Source organism: Schistocerca piceifrons, chromosome X, assembly GCF_021461385.2.
Source record: "Schistocerca piceifrons isolate TAMUIC-IGC-003096 chromosome X, iqSchPice1.1, whole genome shotgun sequence".
NCBI lineage: Eukaryota > Metazoa > Arthropoda > Insecta > Orthoptera > Acrididae > Schistocerca > Schistocerca piceifrons.
The window spans coordinates 663,345,269-663,366,832 of record NC_060149.1 but is presented as its reverse complement, the minus strand read 5'-3'; the positions used below and the strand labels follow the sequence as shown (position 1 = coordinate 663,366,832).

The 21,564-nt window shown below is 45.2% G+C and overlaps 1 protein-coding gene across 1 annotated transcript in view; it reads right to left on the bottom strand.

The window, feature by feature from the left end:
* LOC124722591 (protein suppressor 2 of zeste-like) overlaps positions 1–9,864 on the bottom strand; it is a 75,226-nt gene extending 65,362 nt beyond the window's left edge. Inside the window, exon 1 of the mRNA XM_047247727.1 lies at positions 9,741–9,864. Within this exon, the coding sequence (XP_047103683.1) occupies positions 9,741–9,864 (124 nt within the window). The remainder of the gene's footprint in view (positions 1–9,740) is intronic.
* Positions 9,865–21,564: the final 11,700 nt, after the last annotated feature.

Sequence of the window (21,564 nt, the reverse complement as noted above, 5' to 3'; positions counted from 1 at the left end):
GATGGAGCGGCCCAAAATAAGTCTAGTGCGATATTCGTTATATCGATATGTATTAATATGGACATTAGCTTCTATTTATTAATTACAGTCCACTTTCTAGATTACAGCAAGGGACCGTTACATACAGAATTTTTAGAAAGTAAATTAGTTTTTGCGAATCAGTCTCTTTCTCTCTTAAAATATTACATCGATTGAATATAAAACACAATTCAGAGTAGCAATTTTGTCTATTCTAATACCCACTTAAAATTTTGTATTTCATTCACGCAGTAAATCGTCTATGTACAAAATGCATGGACGAAATGCCACACGCTTGTCTGAATCCCCTGTTAGTGACGAAAGGTGATTGCTGTGTTTTCGTATAGAAAAACGGAATTGCAGTGTTTTCGTATAGAAAAACGGAACTGCAACTGCAGAACACGGACAACGAGTAACCACCAGATGGAGTCTGCCGATAGCCGTAAGACGGACACTAACTAGCGATGGTAACTTTACCGTTCGCGAGCACTTGCAGGTCGTAAATTACTCCCGTGACAAGGCGGCTCCTCATACTCGACACGTTACACGGACAGCGAGCAACGCATGCTGAAGCTGCTGGCGCAATCGACTCAGATGGTCATAACGACCTCGACATTTGCGACGACAGTGAAGAACAGGAGCACATGCCTTTCCGCCGCTGCTTTCCGGAATCCGGAAGAGTGGAGAGCGAAGCGGCAATCGATGCGCAGGCGGGGCGCTCGGGATCAATGGCGCGAGCACAGAGGGGCACAAATTTCATTCCTCTCCATCAGAGGCCGCCGATTAACTGCCTAAGTGCAGTCTCCCGCTGCATACGTCCCACCCTGCACGTTAGTTTCCGAAATACCCTCAAGGAAATACGTTCCCCAGCCCCGGAAATAACGTACAAAAAACTTCACAGGCTGAAATAAACTGTCCGCATCTCGTGGTCGTGCGGTAGCGTTCTCGCTTCCCACGCCCGGGTTCCCGGGTTCGATTCCCGGCGGGGTCAGGGATTTTCTCTGCCTCGTGATGACTGGGTGTTGTGTGATGTCCTTAGGTGAGTTAGGTTTAAGTAGTTCTAAGTTCTAGGGGACTGATGACCATAGATGTTAAGTCCCATAGTGCTCAGAGCCATTTGAACCATTTTTTTTTAAATAGACTAATGTACCTTACACGTTCTTAAAATTCAGAAACAGCAAGGAACGGTAGTAAGGAAGCCATCTCACTAATTTACATGTAAGTTCGTCTCCATTCGGAAAAAGAAAGTTTTTAAATAATGGTTTATGTCATTTCGGATCTGGTGGGCACTTATCTTCTTATAGTGTCAGCACGTGCCCTTCTAAGTGATTTCTGCCGCAAAGCAACGTGCTTTCGTGGTTACAACAGGTGCCCTGGCCAGCAAGATCGCCGGATCTCTCACCAACTGAACATGTATGGGACACGGTGAAAAAGAAACTTACTCGTTCTCTACGGCCTGCAAGAATTGCAGAAGTGCAACAACAGAAGCGAGATGCTTGGGACAGTCTATCGCAGGATGTCATTCGGCACCATTACGATTTGCATTTGCCGCCAGAGGAGGGTACTCCCTGTACTGATGTGACTGTTCGAGTACTATTTACTGTAACATGTGTGTTTCATTTGGTCTGAATTTGTTATCATATACTCCTACGAAGATGAACTACCTGACAGGTAGTCCGTCACCCCACTTGTTAACAAAACGACCTTGTCCTTGAGGACACTGCATCTTTTCCGACACTGTATGTTGATTCCTAAAAAGGAGCCATCCCATTTCCAAAGAGTTCCTAATACAATATTCTACTCACATTTTAGTACTTTTCCGCGTAGCTTCTCCTTCTGTTTAAATATTCGTTATATCAAAAAACCTACCTCGAAGAATTATGCTGAAATCCATGCCTTATTGTTGGTATTAACTTCGATTCAGGAGTCAGCAAAACCACGTCCATCTATCGCTACCTTCTGGTCAAGGATTTCATCTGTCTCCTCTCTGTGACGTATTAGGGCTGATATTCTGTCCCGGGATACTGCTCTGACAAAATGATTGGCAGCTAGTTGTTTACAACAGCGTTGCCGTAGCAACAACTAGTCGTTGAGGCTCGTCATGCCTCACGACTGCCATACCGCTCTGCCAATTCAAGGCCCGTTTACCGCAGTTATCGTTAAATTTAATGCTATACGGTGCCACGTACAAATGTTATCCGTGAACATTTGGACTGGAATGGACGGTAATTGTCATCTAGGACCCGCATTTCTACCAGCACGAAGCTTACTATCAGTTCCTGCGTTTCAAAGCTTCGTAAGTGCTGGACACAGCTCTGCTTCTTGTAGACACAAACCTCTTGTTCCAGCGTGCTGGAGCCCCGGCACGTTCCGGTTTTGACACGCGGGTTTACTGTCAAACACATTGCACAAGACCTGTTGCGACACAGTTCAGCACTGTAACTAACATTATAAAATACGGGGTTAAAGACTATCGGAACAGATTTGTGATTTCCTAGCAGAGAGGACTCAACACGTCGCTCTCAACAGGTGGAAGTCAACAGATGTAATAATAAATTCCACAGTACCTAAATGGACTGTTACAGCGCCGACACTGTTTACTATGTACACAGGGTGTCCCATGAGGAATGGTCAGTATACAGGGACACGGCACAACCATTTGGAGGAAAATGATGCAGTAAACATCACCCCTAGAAGACATGAATCTAAGTTGTCAACAAGTTACTGTACAAGTTGGAGGTAGCTCCAAAATGCTGTGAGCTGTGTTTACATGTAATGGACTCGATCCTCTGTTCGAACGAAATCAATCACTGACTGGAAATGGTTACGTTCGGCTCCTTGGAGACCATTTGCAGCCAAGCAACGACGGAATTTTTTGGATGACAAAGTGCCATCTCATTGGTTGCTCGCGACTGGTTTGAAGAATATTCTGGACAATTCGAGAAAATGAGCATTTGCCCACGAAAAGTAAAAGTCCTGAGTTCGAGTCTCGGTCTGGCACACAGTTTTAATCTGTCCGGAAGTTTCAATTCGATCAAATGATTCGGCGACAGACCGCCCGACATGAACCCATCGAACATTTATGGGACATAACCGACAACACTTTCGCAACTATAGGCGGCTATAGAGGCAGCATGGCTCAGCATTTCTGCAAAGGACTTCTAACGACTTGTTGAGTCCATACCACGTCGAGTTGCGGCACTACGCCGGGCAAAAAAAGGATTAGGAGGTATCCCATGACGTCTGTCACCTTAGTTTATACATCCGCTTGGTCATTTATATGTAATGGGAAACTTAATGGTCCAATAACACTGCCTTTGGGTACGCCCGAAGTTACTTTTACTTGTGAACATTTCCCTCTGTTGAGAATGACAAGCTGTATTCTGTTTGCTAGAAACTGTGTAATCCGGTCACACAGCTCGTCTGATATTCCGTACGCTCGTATTTTGTTCATTTGGCGGCAGTGCGTAACTGTTTCGAACGCGTCCGGAAGTCAAGGGACATAGCATAGCCAGCCGCTGTGGCAGAGCGGTTCTAGGCGCTTCAGCACAGAACCGCGGTGCTGCTACGGTCGCAGGTTCGAATCCTGCCTCGGGCATGGATGTGTGTGATGTCCTTAGGTTACTTAGGTTTACATAGTTCTAAGGCTAGGAGACTGATGACCTCAGATGTTAAGTCCCATAGTGTTTAGAGCCATCTGACACAGCATCAACCTGGGCACCGGTATCTACAGCTTTCTGGGTCTCCTGGACGAACAAAGCGAGCTGGATTGCGCACGATCGTTGTTTTCGGAATCCGTGTTGATTCCTACAGCGGAAATGTCCGGCCTCCACAAATGACGGAATAAATATTGTATAAATGCAGATACCAGGATCAGATTCAGTGGGAGAATCGTAAAGACATCCTAGTATGTTCCTCTTCAATCTGGAACCACTAGAGGGTAGGATTAATACAAGAGACGGAACGGCGCATTTCGTCAAGGTATCATTTAGTAAGTACGAGAGTGTTACTGAAATGTTCATCCAACTCTAGTGGCAGACGCTACAATAGGCGCTCTGCAGCACAGGTTTAGTGCTGCGTTCTGGAATGTGTTGCACAAAGAGTCGCGTAACATATTGCCCCCCCCCCCCCCCCATACGCGTCTCGCAATACGACCACTACTGGAAAGATAAGAGAATACGAGAATGAGTTCATACGCAGGCTAACCAACAGCCATTCTTCCCACACACCATTCGCCGATGGAACAGGAAAAAGGAATACGAGAATGACTGCATACGCAGGCTAACCAACAGCCATTCTTCCCACACACCATTCGCCGATGGAACAGGAAAAAGGAATACGAGAATGACTTCATACGCAGGCTAACCAACAACCATTCTTCCCACACACCACTCGTCGATGGAACAGGAAAAGGGAGACAGGATAATGAAACAAAAAATGGTTCAAATGGCTCTCAGCACTATGGGACTCAACTTCTGTGGTCATCAGTCCCCTAGAACTTAAAACTACTTAAACCCAACTAACCTAAGGACGTCACACACATCCATGCCCGAGGCAGGATTCGAACCTGCGACCGTAGCAGTCCCGCGGTTCCGGACTGCGATAGTGAAACCAGTGAGGTACAGATGCAGTTGCCTTTAATACAATTAAATACGTGTGTTGCTATTTGTTTTCAGAAAATTATAGGCGGTTCGGGCACATGACAGGAAATTCCGAATAAAAAGGATGAATGTGTGTCCTACCGTTCCTCCGAGTCTCTCTGTGAGGCCCAGAAATACCGGGTATCCCCTACCGCAATTACAGTAGGCAAGTAAATACAAGAAAAATCGTATTTATTGGAGTGTAATAAATCCGAATAACCGGAAATCCTTATTCCAAGGTTCTTTCATTCGGCTCGTCTTACGCGATTCTCGCGTTTGAGCAATGTATGAAGGAATGTTTAATATATTCGCCGAGGAGAGGCTGCGATCCTATTTCAGCGTTTGCGTGGAGATGAATAATGCAGAAGATGCAAACCCGTCGCCAGAGGCGAGCAGAGTGCATAACCCGTATGCAGGATCGTCGAATTATGCGGTAAATAGCAGCGCTGCAGCCGCCACGTGATTCTGCGATCTACACAGGAGCCACTCTGCTCCGTGCCGTCCTGGCTGTGCTTCCAGCACTGCAACCCTCACCAAACAGGTGTGAAAGAATCACTACCACAAGATAACAATATGATTTACACCTCCCTAAATTACTAGCACCCCGGAATTCGTCACTAGTTATAGGTTGCCTATGTAATGGCTTCCAAGGGCAACAAAATTTGATTTTCAGTTAATTATTGACCGAACTGAAAAATATAAAATGCTGTCATAATCTACTTCAATATCCTTCTGTATCAGTCACGACGTTCTAATTTATTACTTCTTTACTACTGACTATTTGCAACATAGTTTGCAGACAGTATCCACATATACCACTGAATGTACCTGCAAAATTATATCACTGTACGACAAACAATTCAGGAGATATGACGTCATAAACATTGATGCGTGAAAAACTAGCTTGCGGTTAAAATCGCGGGCAAACTGCCAATATTATACTCATCCTGTGTTGAGCATTAGTTCAAACCTTTTCCAAGCCTCTTCTCGCTTAAACTCTTAACGGCAGATTATGTAACATACTAACTCACTTGTAAAGAAATCTTATCTGTGATTCTGTGTTATACATCGGAGTTCGATTCTTTAAAGATTCCCAGGTTTACTGGTACAAATCAGTTGTGACAGGCGTTACACGTTGATTACTTTTATCTGTTACTAAAAACACAACAACACTAGTGTAAAATATTGGGATCGCTTACTCTATTGTTTAACTGTGTTTAGGCTCTCGAATTTTAACTCAAAAATAGAAAAATTCAACAAATAATTCTAGGGGGTATATGAAATGTAATTAAGTTCATCTACCTAGCACTTGCATACGACCCTGTAAAAATTTAAGCAATTCGTACAAAGGAGTTACTGAAACAAATCTTTCAGAGAAAACAGAGTATATAATCGCTCTAAAAACTTCAGCTGGAGATGCTAAAATCGTGACAAACATAAAAAACACCAAAACATATAGAAACACAAATAGGTAAAATAGAAAGGGAAGTGAATTTAAATACCTTGATGAAAATAAGAAACAGAATGAATTACAAACTTCTTCAATAGACGTAAAAATATTTACATCAATAAGTGCACCTCTATAAACAATAATATAACAAAAACAAAGCAAATCTCTGGGTTCTGACTCTGATGGCCCACTGGGGACCGACGGACCACCGTACGTACCATCCTCTGCCAATAGCGTAACTGGATGCAGCATGGACGAGCGTGGCATCACCACACCGCTCTACCTGCCGTTGTCGGCTTTCTTGGCTTTGGAGCCGCTGCCCCTCAACCAAGTGGCTCCTCAGTTGGCATTACGAAGCTGAACAGATCCCGTGCCAGTCCTCCCACCAAGGAAAACATCATCCCTGGCAGTACCGAGAATTGAACCTGGGTCGTCCGCATAGCAGCCAGACACGCTGATCATTGACAACTAAACTAAAACACTATCCTAGAAAGATACGGCCGGCATGTGTATATGCATGCGATTACTGAACACTAAACCACAAGCTGCATATAGAAGTAACTGAAAATTGGATCGTTCCGGAAACAACACGCGCAAGCATTCAGATTGTGTTAACGCCATCAGCTTTCACGTCACCTCTATTGACATTACTTGAGAATTAATCAAGCTCTTCTCAAATTAAATTAAAGAGCCAAAGAAACTGGTACACCTGCCTAATATCGTGTAGGGGCTCCGCATGGACTCGACTAACGTATGAAGTAGTGTTGGAGGAAAGTGCCATCATGAATCCTACAGGGCTGTCCAGAGATCCGTCAGAGTACGAGGGCATCCCACATACGCTCAACGATGTTCATGTCTGGGGAGTTTGGTGGCTAGTGGAAGAGTATGAACTCAGTGTTGCTGGAGCCGCTCTGTAGCAATTCTGGACTTGTGGGGGTCGCACAGTCCTGATGCAATTGCCCAAGTCTGTCGGAGTGTACAATGGACATGAATTGATGCGGGAGATCAGACAGGATGCTTACGTACGTGTCACCTGTCAGAATCGTATCTAGATGTATCAGGAGTCCCATATCCCTCCAACTGCACACGCCCCACATCATCACAGAGCCTCCACCACCTTGAACAGTCCCTGCTGACATGCAGGGTCCACGGATTCATGAGGCTGTGTCATGAGGCTTTGTGTCGTACAGTCATCAAGGGTACACGAGTGGGCATTCGGCCATATCGATTATGTTTCGTTGCATAGTTCGCACACTGACACTTGTTGATGGCCTAGCGTTCAAATCTGCTGCAATTTGCGGAAGGGTTGCGCTTATGTCACGTTGAACGATTCTCTTCAGTCATCGTTGGTCCCGTTCTTGCAGGATCTTTTTCCAGCCGCAGCGATGTCGGAGAGTTGATGTTTTACCGGATTCCTAGTATTCACGGTACACTCGTGAAATGGTCGTACGGGAAAATCCCCACTTCATCGCTACCTCGGAGATGCTGTGTCCCATCGCTCGTGAGCCGACTATTAACACCACGTCAAATTCACTTAAATCTTGATAACCTGCCATTGTAGCAGCAGTAACCGATCTTAGAACTGCGTCACACACTTGTTGTTTTATATTGACGTTGCCGTATCCTGCCTGTTTACACACACTCTGTAATCAAAAGTATCCGGACATCTGGCTGAAATTACTTACAGGTTCGTGGCGACCTCCATCGGTGATGCTGGAATCCAGTACGGTGTTGGCCCACCCTTAGCCTTGATGATAGCTTCCACTATCGCACCCATACGTTCAATCAGGTGCTCGAAGGTTTCTTGGGGAATGGCATCTCATTCTTCACGGAGTGCTGCACTGAGGAGACGTATCGATGTCGGTCGGTGAGGCCTGGCACGAAGTCCGCGTTCTAAAACATCCCAAAAGTGTTCTATAGGATTCAGGTCTGGAATCTGTACAGGCCAATCCATTACAGGGATGTTATTGTCGTGTAATCACTCCGCCACAGGCCGTGCATCATTCGCCATACACACACTCAGCTATCGGATCACCACATTGTGTACCGTGATTCGTCACCTCATACAACGTTTATCCACTGTTCAATCGTCCAATGTTTACACTCCTTACAGCAAGCGAGGCGTTGTTTGGCATTTACCGGCGTGATGTGTGACTTATATGTAGCCGCTCGACTATGAAATCCAAGTTTTCTCACCTCTCGCCTAACTGTCATAGTACTTGCAGTGTATTCTGATGTAGTTTGGAATTCCTGTGTGATGGTCTGGGTAGATGTCTCCCTATTACACATTACTACCCTCTTCAACTGTCGGTGGTCTTTGTCAGTCAACAGACGAGGTCGGCCTGTACGCTTTTGTGCTGTATGCCTCCCATCACGTTTCTTCCTCACTATCACATCGGAAACAGTTGACCGAGGGATGATTAGGAGTGTGGAAATCTTGGGTACAGACGTATGACACAAGTGACACCCAATCACCTGACCACGTTCGAAGTCTGATTTCCGCGGAGCGCCCCATTCTGCTCTCTCACGATGTCTAATGACTGCTGAGGTCGCTGATATGGAGTACGTGGCAGTAGGTGGCAGCACAATGCACCTAATATGTAAAACGTGTGTTTTTGGGGGTATCCAGATACTTTTGATCACATAGTGTACCTCTGTGTTTGAATATGCATGCCTATACCAGTTTCTTTGGCGCTTCAGTGTAAAATTACCATTGGTTTGGCATGTCTGTCTGATACGTTACATAACCCTCTTTCCATTTGAAAATTACGAGTTGTGTCCAAGATGATGGCTTCCAAAATGGCCGCCATGTTGATAACACAGGCTCTCGACTTGCGGGGTTTGCTATTTTGCTACATTTCCTCCATTTCTCCCTGTCGTTGACATCTTCTGGTCTTAAGCCAACAACGAGTATGTCTCCCGTGCCGTTGTCAGTCCATCTCTTGCCAGTCTTCCTCGTGGTCTTGTTCCTCCTGGGTTGATGTGGAGCGCTGTTTTTGCGACTGAGTTGTGTTGCTTTCTCATGACGTGGCCGCACCAGCGGTGATGGACTTCCCTCACTTTGTCGGTGATCGGCGCGACACTAAACCTTTGCCGGACGTCTGTATTTTTCACGTGGTCACATCGTGTCAGCCCCATGGACCATCGAAGCATCTTCATCTCCATGGCGTGTAACGTTTGCTCCTGTTGTTTCGTCATAGAGCGACACTCAGTCCCATATATTGCTGCTGGGCGTACCATGGCCTTATATACTTTTGCCTTTAGGTACTGAGGCATCTTTTTATAGGAGAGGACTCCAGTGACCTGGCTCCACTTGAGCCAAGCTGCATTCACCCTCATCCGAGTATCAAGAGTTGTGTCGCAGTCTGAGGTGATGAGAGACCCTAGGTACTTAAAATGCATCAAGTCCTAAGGTAGGATCAGGACTAGTAAAAGGTGGATGCGTAAACTCTTTGTTGCTGATGTTATGAAAGTAGTCTGTCCAACGCTCGAGAACAGATTGCTTATCTCTTAGCAGTTTGGCGTCGGCTCCCATGTCACACCACTACTGTGTTTTTTTAGCAGGATGGTACCACACATACGGACAGCCTGTGCAGTTAGTGGGATTTGTAGAACGTAAGGTGGGTACTCACAGGAGTGCAGGCACTCGACGATGGTGGTGGCGTCAATGAAGTAGCCGCCGCAGAGCGTGCACAAGATGTAAGGGTTGAGCTCGCGCAGCAGCAGACGTCCCGTTGCCGACCGCGCTGCCTCCATCGCTACCTGCAAGCACAACACCGGCGACGAGTTAAGCATCATCTCTACACTCATGAGGGAGGATCATACTACTCATCACCTTTCCTGTTCCACTAACAAATGTTGCGAGAAGCAAATCTAATTTCAAATACTCTTTTCGCTTCAATCACTGCCGTTATTATTATGGCTCTGAGCACTATGGGACTCAACTGCTGAGGTCATTAGTCCCCTAGAACTTAGAACTAGTTAAACCTAACTAACCTAAGGACATCACAAACATCCATGCCCGAGGCAGGATTCGAACCTGCGACCGTAGCGGTCTTGCGGTTCCAGACTGCAGCGCCTTTAACCGCACGGCCACTTCGGCCGGCTCGTTATTATTACTATTCATAAAACACTGGTGTGCAAAACTTCAAGATGAAAATAACTTTCGCACAATGAGTCACTGCAAAGTAACATAGCTCGATGAAACTGGGACCATACGGAAAGAACTGCTACAATATAGTATAGAAGGCAATTGAAAGAAATACATCTACATCGATACTCTGTAAGTCACATTCAAGTGCCTGGAAGAGGGTTCATCCAACCACCTTCACAATTCTCTATTATTCCAATCTCGTATAGCGCGAAAAGAATGAACACCTATAACTTTCCGTACGAGCTCTAATTTTCCTTATTTTATCGTGGTGATCGTTCCTCCCTATGCAGGTCGGTGTCAAAACTTTTCGCATCCGGAGGAGAAAGTTGGTGATTGGAATTTCATGAGAAGATTCCGTCGCAACGAAAAACGCCTTTCTTTTAATGACGTCCAGCCCAAATCCTGCATCATTTCTGTGACACTCTCTCCCATATTTAGCGATAATACAAAACGTGCTGCCTTTGGTTGGTTGTTTGAGGGAAGAGACCAAACAGTGAGGTCATCGGTCTCATCGGATTAGGGAAGGATGGGGAAGGAAGTCGGCCGTGTCCTTTCAGAGGAACCTTCCTGGCATTTGCCTGGAGCGATTTAGGGAAATCACGAAAACCTAAATCAGGATGGCCGGACGCGAGATTGAACCGTCGTCCTCCCGAATGCTAGTCCAGTGTGCTAACCACTGCGCCACCTCGCTCGGTCGTGCTGCCTTTCTTTGAACTTCTTCGATGTACTCCGTCAGTCCTATCTGGTAAGGATCCCACACCGCGCAGCAGTATTCTAAAAGACGACGGACAAGCGTAGTGTAGGCAGTCTCCTTAGTAGGTCTGTTACATTTTCTAAGTGTCCTGCCAATAAAACGCAGTCTTTGGTTAGGCTTCCCCACAACATTTTCTATGTGTTCCAATTTAAGTTGTTCGTAATTGTAATACCTTGGTATTTAGTTGAATTTATGGCTTTTAGATTAGACTGATTTATCGTGTAACGGAAGTTCAACGAGTTCCTTTCAGCACTCATGTGGATGACCTCACACTTTTCGTTATTCAGGGTCAACTGCCATTATTCGCACCATTCAGATATTTTTCCTAATTCGTTTTGGAGTTTGTTTTGATCTTCTGATGACTTTATTAGTGGATAAACGACAGCGTCATCTGCAAACAACCGAAGACGGCTGCTCAAATTGTCTCCCAAATCGTTTATATAGATAAGGAACAGCAAAGGGCCTATAACACTACCTTGGGGAACGCCTGAAATCACTTCTGTTTTTCTCGATGACTTTCCGTCAATTACTACCTCTCTGACAGGAAACCACAAATCCAGTCACATAACTGAGACGGTATTCCATAAGCACGCAATTTCACTACGAGCCGCTTGTGTGGTACAGTGTCAAAAGCCTTCGGGAAATCCAGAAATACGGAATCGATCTGAAATCCCTTGTCAATAGCACTCAACACTTCATGTGAATAAGGAGCTAGTTGTGTTTCACAGGAACGATGTTTTCTAAAGACATGTTGACATACGTAATGACACGAACAGAAATGACGTTTTTCATCCAATACAATAATTATATGGTAGTCATCCTGATTCTTGATGGTATCCTGGACTTTATAAACGGCGGGAGCTGGTCCTAACAGGCTGTGTGATCACCACGGACGGCAACGCATGCTCTGCAACGTGCTCTCATGCCGGTCATACGGTTAGGCGTCCCATTCCCCCACCAGCGCGGTTGGCAACTGGTGGAGGGTGTGTGTGCTGCAAGACATCTCTCCAACGCAGCCCACAAGTCATCGATAGGATTTAAGTCGGAGAACGGGCTGGCCAGTCAATTTGCTGAATAATTTCTCATTCCGAGAGCTGGTCCACCCGCGCTGTTCGATGCCTTCGCTCATTGTCCCCCCTACAAATCAAGTCAGGTGCGAATGCACGTCTCAAAAGATTCACATAAGGCAGGAGTAGCTTGACTGGTAAGTCTACCGCTTTCTAATATTTGGAGGTGGGTGCGCACAAGCAACATTATTCCTCCCCATATCGTAACACACGGACCATCAAAACGATCACTTTCGATAATGTTATTCTTGAGTTTCTCCCGCCGTATTTGATAATCAAAATATCCACGGGTGTACTGCCGGTCTACAGTGTCCAACGGACACAATATTTCGGCGATCATACATGTCGCCATCATCAGGTGAACTGACGGACTGAGCTCCTGTGAATGTGCCGGCACGGAGATCCGTACGCTATAGCTGCTCAGAGGGAACTGGGTTCGGTCGCGGCGGCAACACTGTAGACCGGCAGTACACCCGTGGATATTTTGATTATATATTTTCGATAACGTTCCGGGGTGCACTCTGCGCTCCCACCTCCCACCATATACGGGTACGTCCATCGCCGAGGAACTGAACGCCTGATAGAACGTTCCGACCGTTGTTTACACAAACTTGATGATTTGGAAAACTGTGGCATGTACGTACTTTGAAGTGTAGGGCACCATTCAATATAGGTCACTTGACCTGCCATAATAATGTGTAATTTACTTTTTGAAATGCCTGCGTATCAAGTGCACCATTGTCAAAATGGAATGGTAGCCAGTGTAGCATAAACGCACAACTCAGAGATCATCTTATAATAGCGGTAAAGTCCTTGAGATTACAAAGATATCTGTTTGTTGCTTACACCTCTCCTGGACTGTTCCATTAATCTGTCCGGTGTAAGGCAGGCCACATTCGCAATGAAGGCTTTACACATATGATTTTCCAGACCGATGACCTCGCAGTTTGGTCTCCACCCTCCACATCAATCCAATCCAATCCAATCCAAATGATTACCAAATACCTAAGGAAACATGTCATTCTGTCTGTTTCAGCAAAGCTAAAAAAGTAGTCTTTCCAATATTAAGCACGCTCTATCTTCCCTCGAGCTGAGTGTATGCCGCATTCCATGCGAACGTTGCATGTCTTACGCGGGGCAGAGTAATAAAACAGTCCAGGACAGGTGGAAGGAACATCAGAGACACATCCGAAAAAATCAGCCAAACAAATCAGTTGCCGCGCGGGATTAGCCGAGCGGTCCAGGCGCTGCAGTCATGGACTGTGCGACTGGTCCCGGCGGAGGTTCGAGTCCTCCCTCGGGCATGGGTGTGTGTGTTTGTCCTTAGGATAATTTAGGTTGAGTAGTGTGTAAGCTTAGGGACTGATGACCTTAGCAGTTAAGTCCCATCAGATTTCACACACATTTGAACATTTTGAACACAAATCAGTTGCCGTCGAGAACTGCCTAAAATATAATCATGAAATGAAACAAGATGACATCAGGATGGCGGTACAAACGCTAATTTTCTGGGACAATGTATATAAGAAGTGTATCAGAACAAAAATGTAAAATCTAATAAATAGGAAAGCAGGTTTCAGTTTAACAAGACATGCGGGTCAGCATTCAATTAATGACGATATCACTGGCCATTGCATCGACCAGAGCTGGAAAACGTCGAGAGAATGTGTGCTTCACGATATATCAATGCGGGTACTGGATAACAAATGAACATCAAAGGGCGTAGCGGCCGCTGAGAGTCGAGCTCGGCTATAAATAGCGGCGTGACACAAACAACAGTTGACAGTCTGGTTGGAGCCCACGCAGCGAGCACAACAAACAGCAAAACTCGCAGCACTTGGAGAAGACGGCTGAACCGATCGTCGCAACGTTGTGCATAAAATGGAAATAACAACTCGACAGAACACCCAGAAACACACCATTAACCAGTCGCGCCTAGAAGACCTGAAACATCTTATCTGTTACCGCATCCACCAACCCGTATGTATGGAAACTCAATCTGTTTTCAGATACAGTCAGACGTAGATATTTAAATGAACATATCTACACTATTATTTTCCCACTGACCACACTGTTAGATCTCTACTATTATGTTTCTAAAAATGGTTCAAATGGCTCTGAGCACTATGGGACTTAACATCGGAGGTCATCAGTCCCCTAGAACTTAGAACTACTTAAACCTAACTAACCTAAGGACATCACACACATCCACACCCGAGGCAGGATTCGAACCTGCGACCGTAGCAGTCGCGCGGTTCCAGACTGCAGCGCCTAGAACCGCTCAGCCACCGAGTCCCGCTATTATGTTTCTAAGGATGGAGAATTCACGTGTTTGCAGAATAGCAATAGAGGAGTATCCTTACCTTCGGTTTTTAAAATCTCAGTTGCCATTTGCGTGAGAAAGCATAAATTGAAGCATATAAAGAATGGATGCTGAACGTATGTCTAAAAAAGTTCACACGCGGTCATTAGGTTATCGCCTGAATGGTAACATCATATGGGAAACGTGTTGTTTACCGGAAAACTGTAAACAGAGTAATATCAAAACGATCTTTTTCATTTAACATATATAATGTACACTATGTCGGAGTTACAGAGGATTTTGCTACTTTTAAAAATAACTATTTTTCTACAACATTACAAAGCTGTTCGAGTCTCCGCTTGCAACAGTTACGAAAACCATTTAGTGCAATGTCCGCTTAACCCCACGAGACAGACCACCCGTGGAGGCATGTTACAGTAAACCGATGCGAGTGGATGCTTATTTTGAAACCATCCAACCCAACATCAGCGGTCAGTAAACGAACACATAAGCGCTCGTACGAATAGGAAAGATAAATATGGAAATGATGAGCGTTGTTACTACGCGCTGATAAGATCGCAGTGTACTGTTACGAGGGTGAAAAGGAAGCTGTCAACAACTTCTTTCCAAGATTTTCTTCTCGTTTCTTGTGCTGGCCATTTTCGCAGCAGCTGCATATAAATTACAGTACTTCCAAAGGAAACACCTTTTGCGTGCAGTGCATTAAGATTTTTTTATTATTATTATTTATAATGTCCACCCAGACGGGTTTTGCTTTAGTTACAAGGCGTCCTCAGTGGGTGTTCTGAGTATTACATGAATTTTTACAGGTTTGCACTTACAGGTTACACAAAAAACAGTTGGTTGATATTTTTATGATGAAACGGAAAATTACTTACAGATTATAAGTGTAAAAATCTAAACAATTTTCCTCATAAGAGAATGCTATTTGGCTTAAAAATAATGGATTAGACGCTGATCTGTAAGTACTTTTCCATTTTATTATAAAAACCTCAACGAACTGTTTTAAATCCACAACCTGTAGGTTGTAATGTAACGGACTACTGAAACTACCGATACCGCCGGCTGGCGAGGTGTGCGGTGCCGTCAATCAACTTGAAGGTGTAAGTGAACTTTAACTACATAAAAATAAACTGAAATATTATTTTGTTACAAAACTGTTAATATGAGGACAATCATGAGGTGTATTGCCACAGAACTATATTATAAACACTTTTCATTTTTCATACTATATTTTTCATATATGTATACGTGCGATGTGTAAAATATCGATATACAACCAAGGTTGGCAGTACTGCACAGTTTGTAAGCTCTGTGAACAGGAGCCGGTGGTTGGTGGGTGTAGAGACAATGGACAGTTGGTGTTGAGACGTTTTGTAATACGCTTGCTTTGAGAAGGTCAATGATAAGAGGGAACGAAATGATGTATTGGAAAAGCTGTTACACTGAAAATTATTTAATATCGTCACGAGCAGCATTTATAAAATAAAAGTTGGAAGTTTAAATATGTGTCAGTTCTTACGCAGCAGAATACACACCCTGGACCTCAAATTGATTTACCAAACAGCGGATGGCGAGATCCGTCACTGGACCACGAGCGTGCAACACCGACCAATAAAGGTAAGAAAGTTATATTACTCTAAATTCACACTGTGATGATACCTTTCTTTCTGCATGTCTTCAACCCTGTATGTACTCTGTTGTTAGAGTGAACAGCCTGACGGGGACTTGTGGTCGACTAGGCACACCAGGAAGACCACACAGGTTTAAAGTGATAATTTGTAGCTTAATATACTACTACAGATGATAATTAATATTTGTCCCCCGGAGAAAGAGGTGCATTACAAGGTGCAACCGATAACTTGTATATGCAAACGAAAAAGTCATGCCCGCATCTCGTGGTCGTGCGGTAGCGTTCTCGCTTCCCACGCCCGGGTTCCCAGGTTCGATTCCCGGCGGGGTCAGGGATTTTCTCTGCCTCGTGATGGCTGGGTGTTGTGTGCTGTCCTTAAGTTAGTTAGGTTTAAGTAGTTCTAAGTTCTAGGGGACTGATGACCATAGATGTTAAGTCCCATAGTGCTCAGAGCCATTTGAACCATTTTTGAAAAAGTCATGTAATACTTAATGTGCCGCATGCAAAAGGCGTTTTCTTTTGAGCAACTGTAACTTATTTTCTACCCGATATGTACAGACACGGATGCTACCAGCACGCCGACGAAAGTAAACGAGCGTAAAAGAACGGAGCGAGGTGAAGGCTATAGTATAGTTGAGGAGAGTTTCATCTATCTTTTCAAAGCGCCGTCTCGCGATTGCCGGTACATCCAGAAACCATTACAAGCACGCACGATTTGTCACTAACGAACTTGTCGTCGAAGGAACCTTATACTGTAATTTTTCCTTTTTCTATCAACTTAGCAATGAGAACCAAAGTAACCAGACACGGAGAACTACAAATCGCCCCTTCTTTTATTTCGGTTCTTTTTCGGTGTAGTTTTAGATTTATATTCCTGTTTACAACTAGTGATTTGATCATACTCTCTATTATGGAGATATCACCATCAGGTGGGAGTCAGGAAATCAGAGAAAACATACAGGTGGTTAACCAGGGCGAAACGTGCTTCTTAGCTGCAGCACGTAACTTCATGGACGCGAACAGCGTCATTATAATAGTGATGAATGTAAAAGCCTTTGTACAGGATTACCGCGTGAGTGATTCCGTTCTGAGCACTAATTCAGCGCCCCGGTAATTGGCTATAAAAGCGGCGGCTGCTAGTACGTTGTGGATTGCGCCAGCTGGACTGGCGAGACTTCCCAGCTGACTCGCAAGCTCTAAGCTTCCATTTATGAGAATTAACACCGCGTTCGTAAATGTGATTAGGCCCTTATTACACTGTAAATTTCATCCACAGTGATCAAAGCCCTTTGGTCAAATCTTTAACAGTGTACTACAGAAGCTTTTCGGAAAGATATCTTTGATCATAGATCTCTGATCAAAGTTAGAGTTTGGTCGTATCTTTGATCAAAGTTAGCCATATAGTATGACTGTCGGATTAGCTTCCCTTACTTCTAACCTGTAACATGACGTCAAAGTTTACCTGATGTGTGCCGGCCGCGGTGGCCGTGCGGTTCTAGGCGCTGCAGTACGGAACCGCGGGACAGCTACGGTCGCAGGTTCGAATCCTGCCTCGGGCATGGATGTGTGTGGTGTCCTTAGGTTAGTTAGGTTTAAGTAGTTCTAAGTTCTAGGGGACTGATGACCTAAGATGTTAAGTCCCATAGTGCTCAGAGCCATTTGAACCATTTGAATTTTTTACTTGATGTGTGGCTACCACCACGCCGATAATTTCTGAGTGTAAAGAATACGAAACTCTTCATAACACCAATCACATTAATTTTAAAAACAGCAATAAGCGGTTAGAGTCTCATAAAGAAATAGCTGCAGCCATCAGCGAAGTGGCCGCACCGTAGATGAGCTGAGGAAGAAATTGAATGGATTGTTGTTGTTGTTGTTGTGGTCGTTAAGTCCGAAGACTGGTTTGATGCAGCTCTCCACGCTACTTTACAGTATGTTGTGCAAGCCTCTTCATCTCCGAACAGCAACCCACATCCATTTGAACCCGCTTACTGTACTCGTCTCTTCGTCTTCCTTTGCAATTTTTATCCCCCTCACTTCCCTCCAATGGTAAACTGAGAATTCCTTGATGTCTCAGAATGTGTCCTATCAACCGATCCCTTCAATTAGTGACCTTAGGCCACAAATTTCGGTCGTGCGGTAGCGTTCTCGCTTCCCACGCCCGGGTTCCCGGGTTCGATTCCCGGCGGGGTCAGGGATTTTCTCTGCCTCGTGATGACTGGGTGTTGTGTGATGTCCTTAGGTTAGTTAGGTTTAAGTAGTTCTAAGTTCTAGGGGACTGATGACCATAGATGTTAAGTCCCATAGTGCTCAGAGCCATTTGAACCATTTGAACCACAAATTTCTTTTCTCGCGAACTCTATTCGGTACCTCCTCATTAGTCACCCGATATGTCATTCTCATCTTCAGCATTCTTTTATAGCATCACATTTCAAGAGCTTCTGTTTTCTTCCTCACTGATCTGCGTATCACCCGCTGTCACTTCCGTACAAGGCTACACTCCAGAAAAATGTATTCAGAAAAGCTTACCTGAAACTTAAATTTACATTCCATGTTAACAAATTTCTCTTCTTCAGAAACACTTTTCCAGGGAGTCACTACTTGGTGGTAATCCAAGTGGTGTTAATCAAGTGTACGCAACTGTAACAAATTCTTCCCAAAATATTTAATATTGCTTCACATTTTTCTCAAAACAATACGTGAAATGGTACGATGTCGGATGCGAATATTATACTACAAGCTGGAATAGCTTTTGCCTGTTACTAGAAGCCTTAACGTAACCATGATCTTCAGCAAGAATTGCATTTCTTAAGTGAGTTTGTACATGTGAAGAGCTACTTCCATAAGGACGAATTGAAATGTTTCTTCGTACATTCTTAAAAAAAAATTTGCAGCTCTTTATGTCCTCACACTGTAATTCACGACGCAAATTCTAGTGAACACTTCGAGCTTCTCATCTCGGTGTACATATTTCACCGAGAATTGTTTTTCACGTTTTTTGCTGAAGCAATGCGCTTGCCGCCAACATTACATTAAATGCTGCACCATCGACGATTGATTGTTCGGCATTCATTCTCCAACAACTATAACGAAAACGTTGACGATAGTATAATGGATCCAGCGAAGTAGGCATACTTTGGTCGAAGAAGTATGACAAAATCGTTGACACAGCTCTTTGATCGAAGAACTTAGATAGTGTAACACCCTGTATTGCACCTGCTAACACGTTACTATTTCCTACGAAATGCAGACGCCATGGAACTGTTTGCGATGGAAAACATGTCATACTTCTGCTAGAAATAATCACTCGGCTCTATAGGAGGCGAATGCTCGACTTCGTTTCCACTGGGAGAATTTTGGGGAAGTGTAGCTCATCCAAAAAGGAGACAACGTACAGAACGCTTGTGTGACCAATTTTTGAGTACTGTTTGAGTGTTTGGATTCTTCTCCATGTAGGATTAAAGGAAGACGTCGAAGCAGTTCAGAGGCATGTTGCTAGATTTGTTACTGGTAGGTTCGATCAGCACCGGGATGCTTCGTGAACACAAATGAGAATCTCTGGAGGGAAGATGACGCTCTTTTCATGAAGCGCTACTGCGGAAATTTAGAGAACTGGCATCTGAGGCCGACTGCAGGACGATTCTACTGACGCCGACATACATTTCGCGTACATAAGATGCGAGAAATTAGGGCTCGTACGGGGGCTTTTAGACAGCCGTTTTTCTCTCGCTCTATCTGAGAGTGGAACAGGGAAGTTAATGACTAGTAGTGGCGCTGCAGTCATGGACTGTGCGGCTGGTCCCGGCGGAGGTTCGAGTCCTCCCTCCGGCATGGGAGTGTGTGTTTGTCCTTAGGATAATTTAGGTTAAGTAGTGTGTAAGCTTAGGGACTGATGACCTTAGCAGTTAAGTCCCATAAGATGTCACACACATTTGAACATTTGAACTAGTAGTGGCACGTGGTACCCGCCGACGTGCACCGAACAGTGGCTTGCGGTGTATTTATGTAGATGTATATGTAGAAATGGTTATGTAGGTTATTATCTATTTCTTAAGCAGTACGAGACTGCCGCTGCACTAGTAATGTATTTTTGTTTAGTTACGTTCATTCCATAGAAGCGATGAGTTTGATAAATGATAACAGAACACTTCAGTACGTAAAGAGAACGTTTTAGAAACAAAGTCATAGCTTTGAAAGAAGCTGTTTAAATATCCGACTTTTGTAGTACAATGATTATAACAACATTGACGGCAAGATGCAGAAGAAAAATATACACCATTTTTCAAAGCTCAGTAATAGGCAGATGATAAAGGAAGTGTCGTTTAAGGTCTATTGGTACGCAGCGAACTGGCATCCACTTGGAATGATTCAGGCAGATCGAAACAGAATTGCTGAATGAGATAAGCAACGGCCGATTCGTGAACAGTTTCCATCTATTTTTCGATGACCATAACACCATCAAGCGTAGCTAAAGCACTAGTAGCCTATATACACTCCTGGAAATGGAAAAAAGAACACATTGACACCGGTGTGTCAGACCCACCATACTTGCTCCGGACACTGCGAGAGGGCTGTACAAGCAATGATCACACGCACGGCACAGCGGACACACCAGGAACCGCGGTGTTGGCCGTCGAATGGCGCTAGCTGCGCAGCATTTGTGCGCCGCCGCCGTCAGTGTCAGCCAGTTTGCCGTGGCATACGGAGCTCCATCGCAGTCTTTAACACTGGTAGCATGCCGCGACAGCGTGGACGTGAACCGTATGTGCAGTTGACGGACCTTGAGCGAGGGCGTATAGTGGGCATGCGGGAGGCCGGGTGGACGTACCGCCGAATTGCTCAACACGTGGGGCGTGAGGTCTCCACAGTACATCGATGTTGTCGCCAGTGGTCGGCGGAAGGTGCACGTGCCCGTCGACCTGGGACCGGACCGCAGCGACGCACGGATGCACGCCAAGACCGTAGGATCCTACGCAGTGCCGTAGGGGACCGCACCGCCACTTCCCAGCAAATTAGGGACACTGTTGCTCCTGGGGTATCGGCGAGGACCATTCGCAACCGTCTCCATGAAGCTGGGCTACGGTCCCGCACACCGTTAGGCCGTCTTCCGCTCACGCCCAAACATCGTGCAGCCCGCCTCCAGTGGTGTCGCGACAGGCGTGAATGGAGGGACGAATGGAGACGTGTCGTCTTCAGCGATGAGAGTCGCTTCTGCCTTGGTGCCAATGATGGTCGTATGCGTGTTTGGCGCCGTGCAGGTGAGCGCCACAATCAGGACTGCATACGACCGAGGCACACAGGGCCAACACCCGGCATCATGGTGTGGGGAGCGATCTCCTACACTGGCCGTACACCACTGGTGATCGTCGAGGGGACACTGAATAGTGCACGGTACATCCAAACCGTCATCGAACCCATCGTTCTACCATTCCTAGACCGGCAAGGGAACTTGCTGTTCCAACAGGACAATGCACGTCCGCATGTATCCCGTGCCACCCAACGTGCTCTAGAAGGTGTAAGTCAACT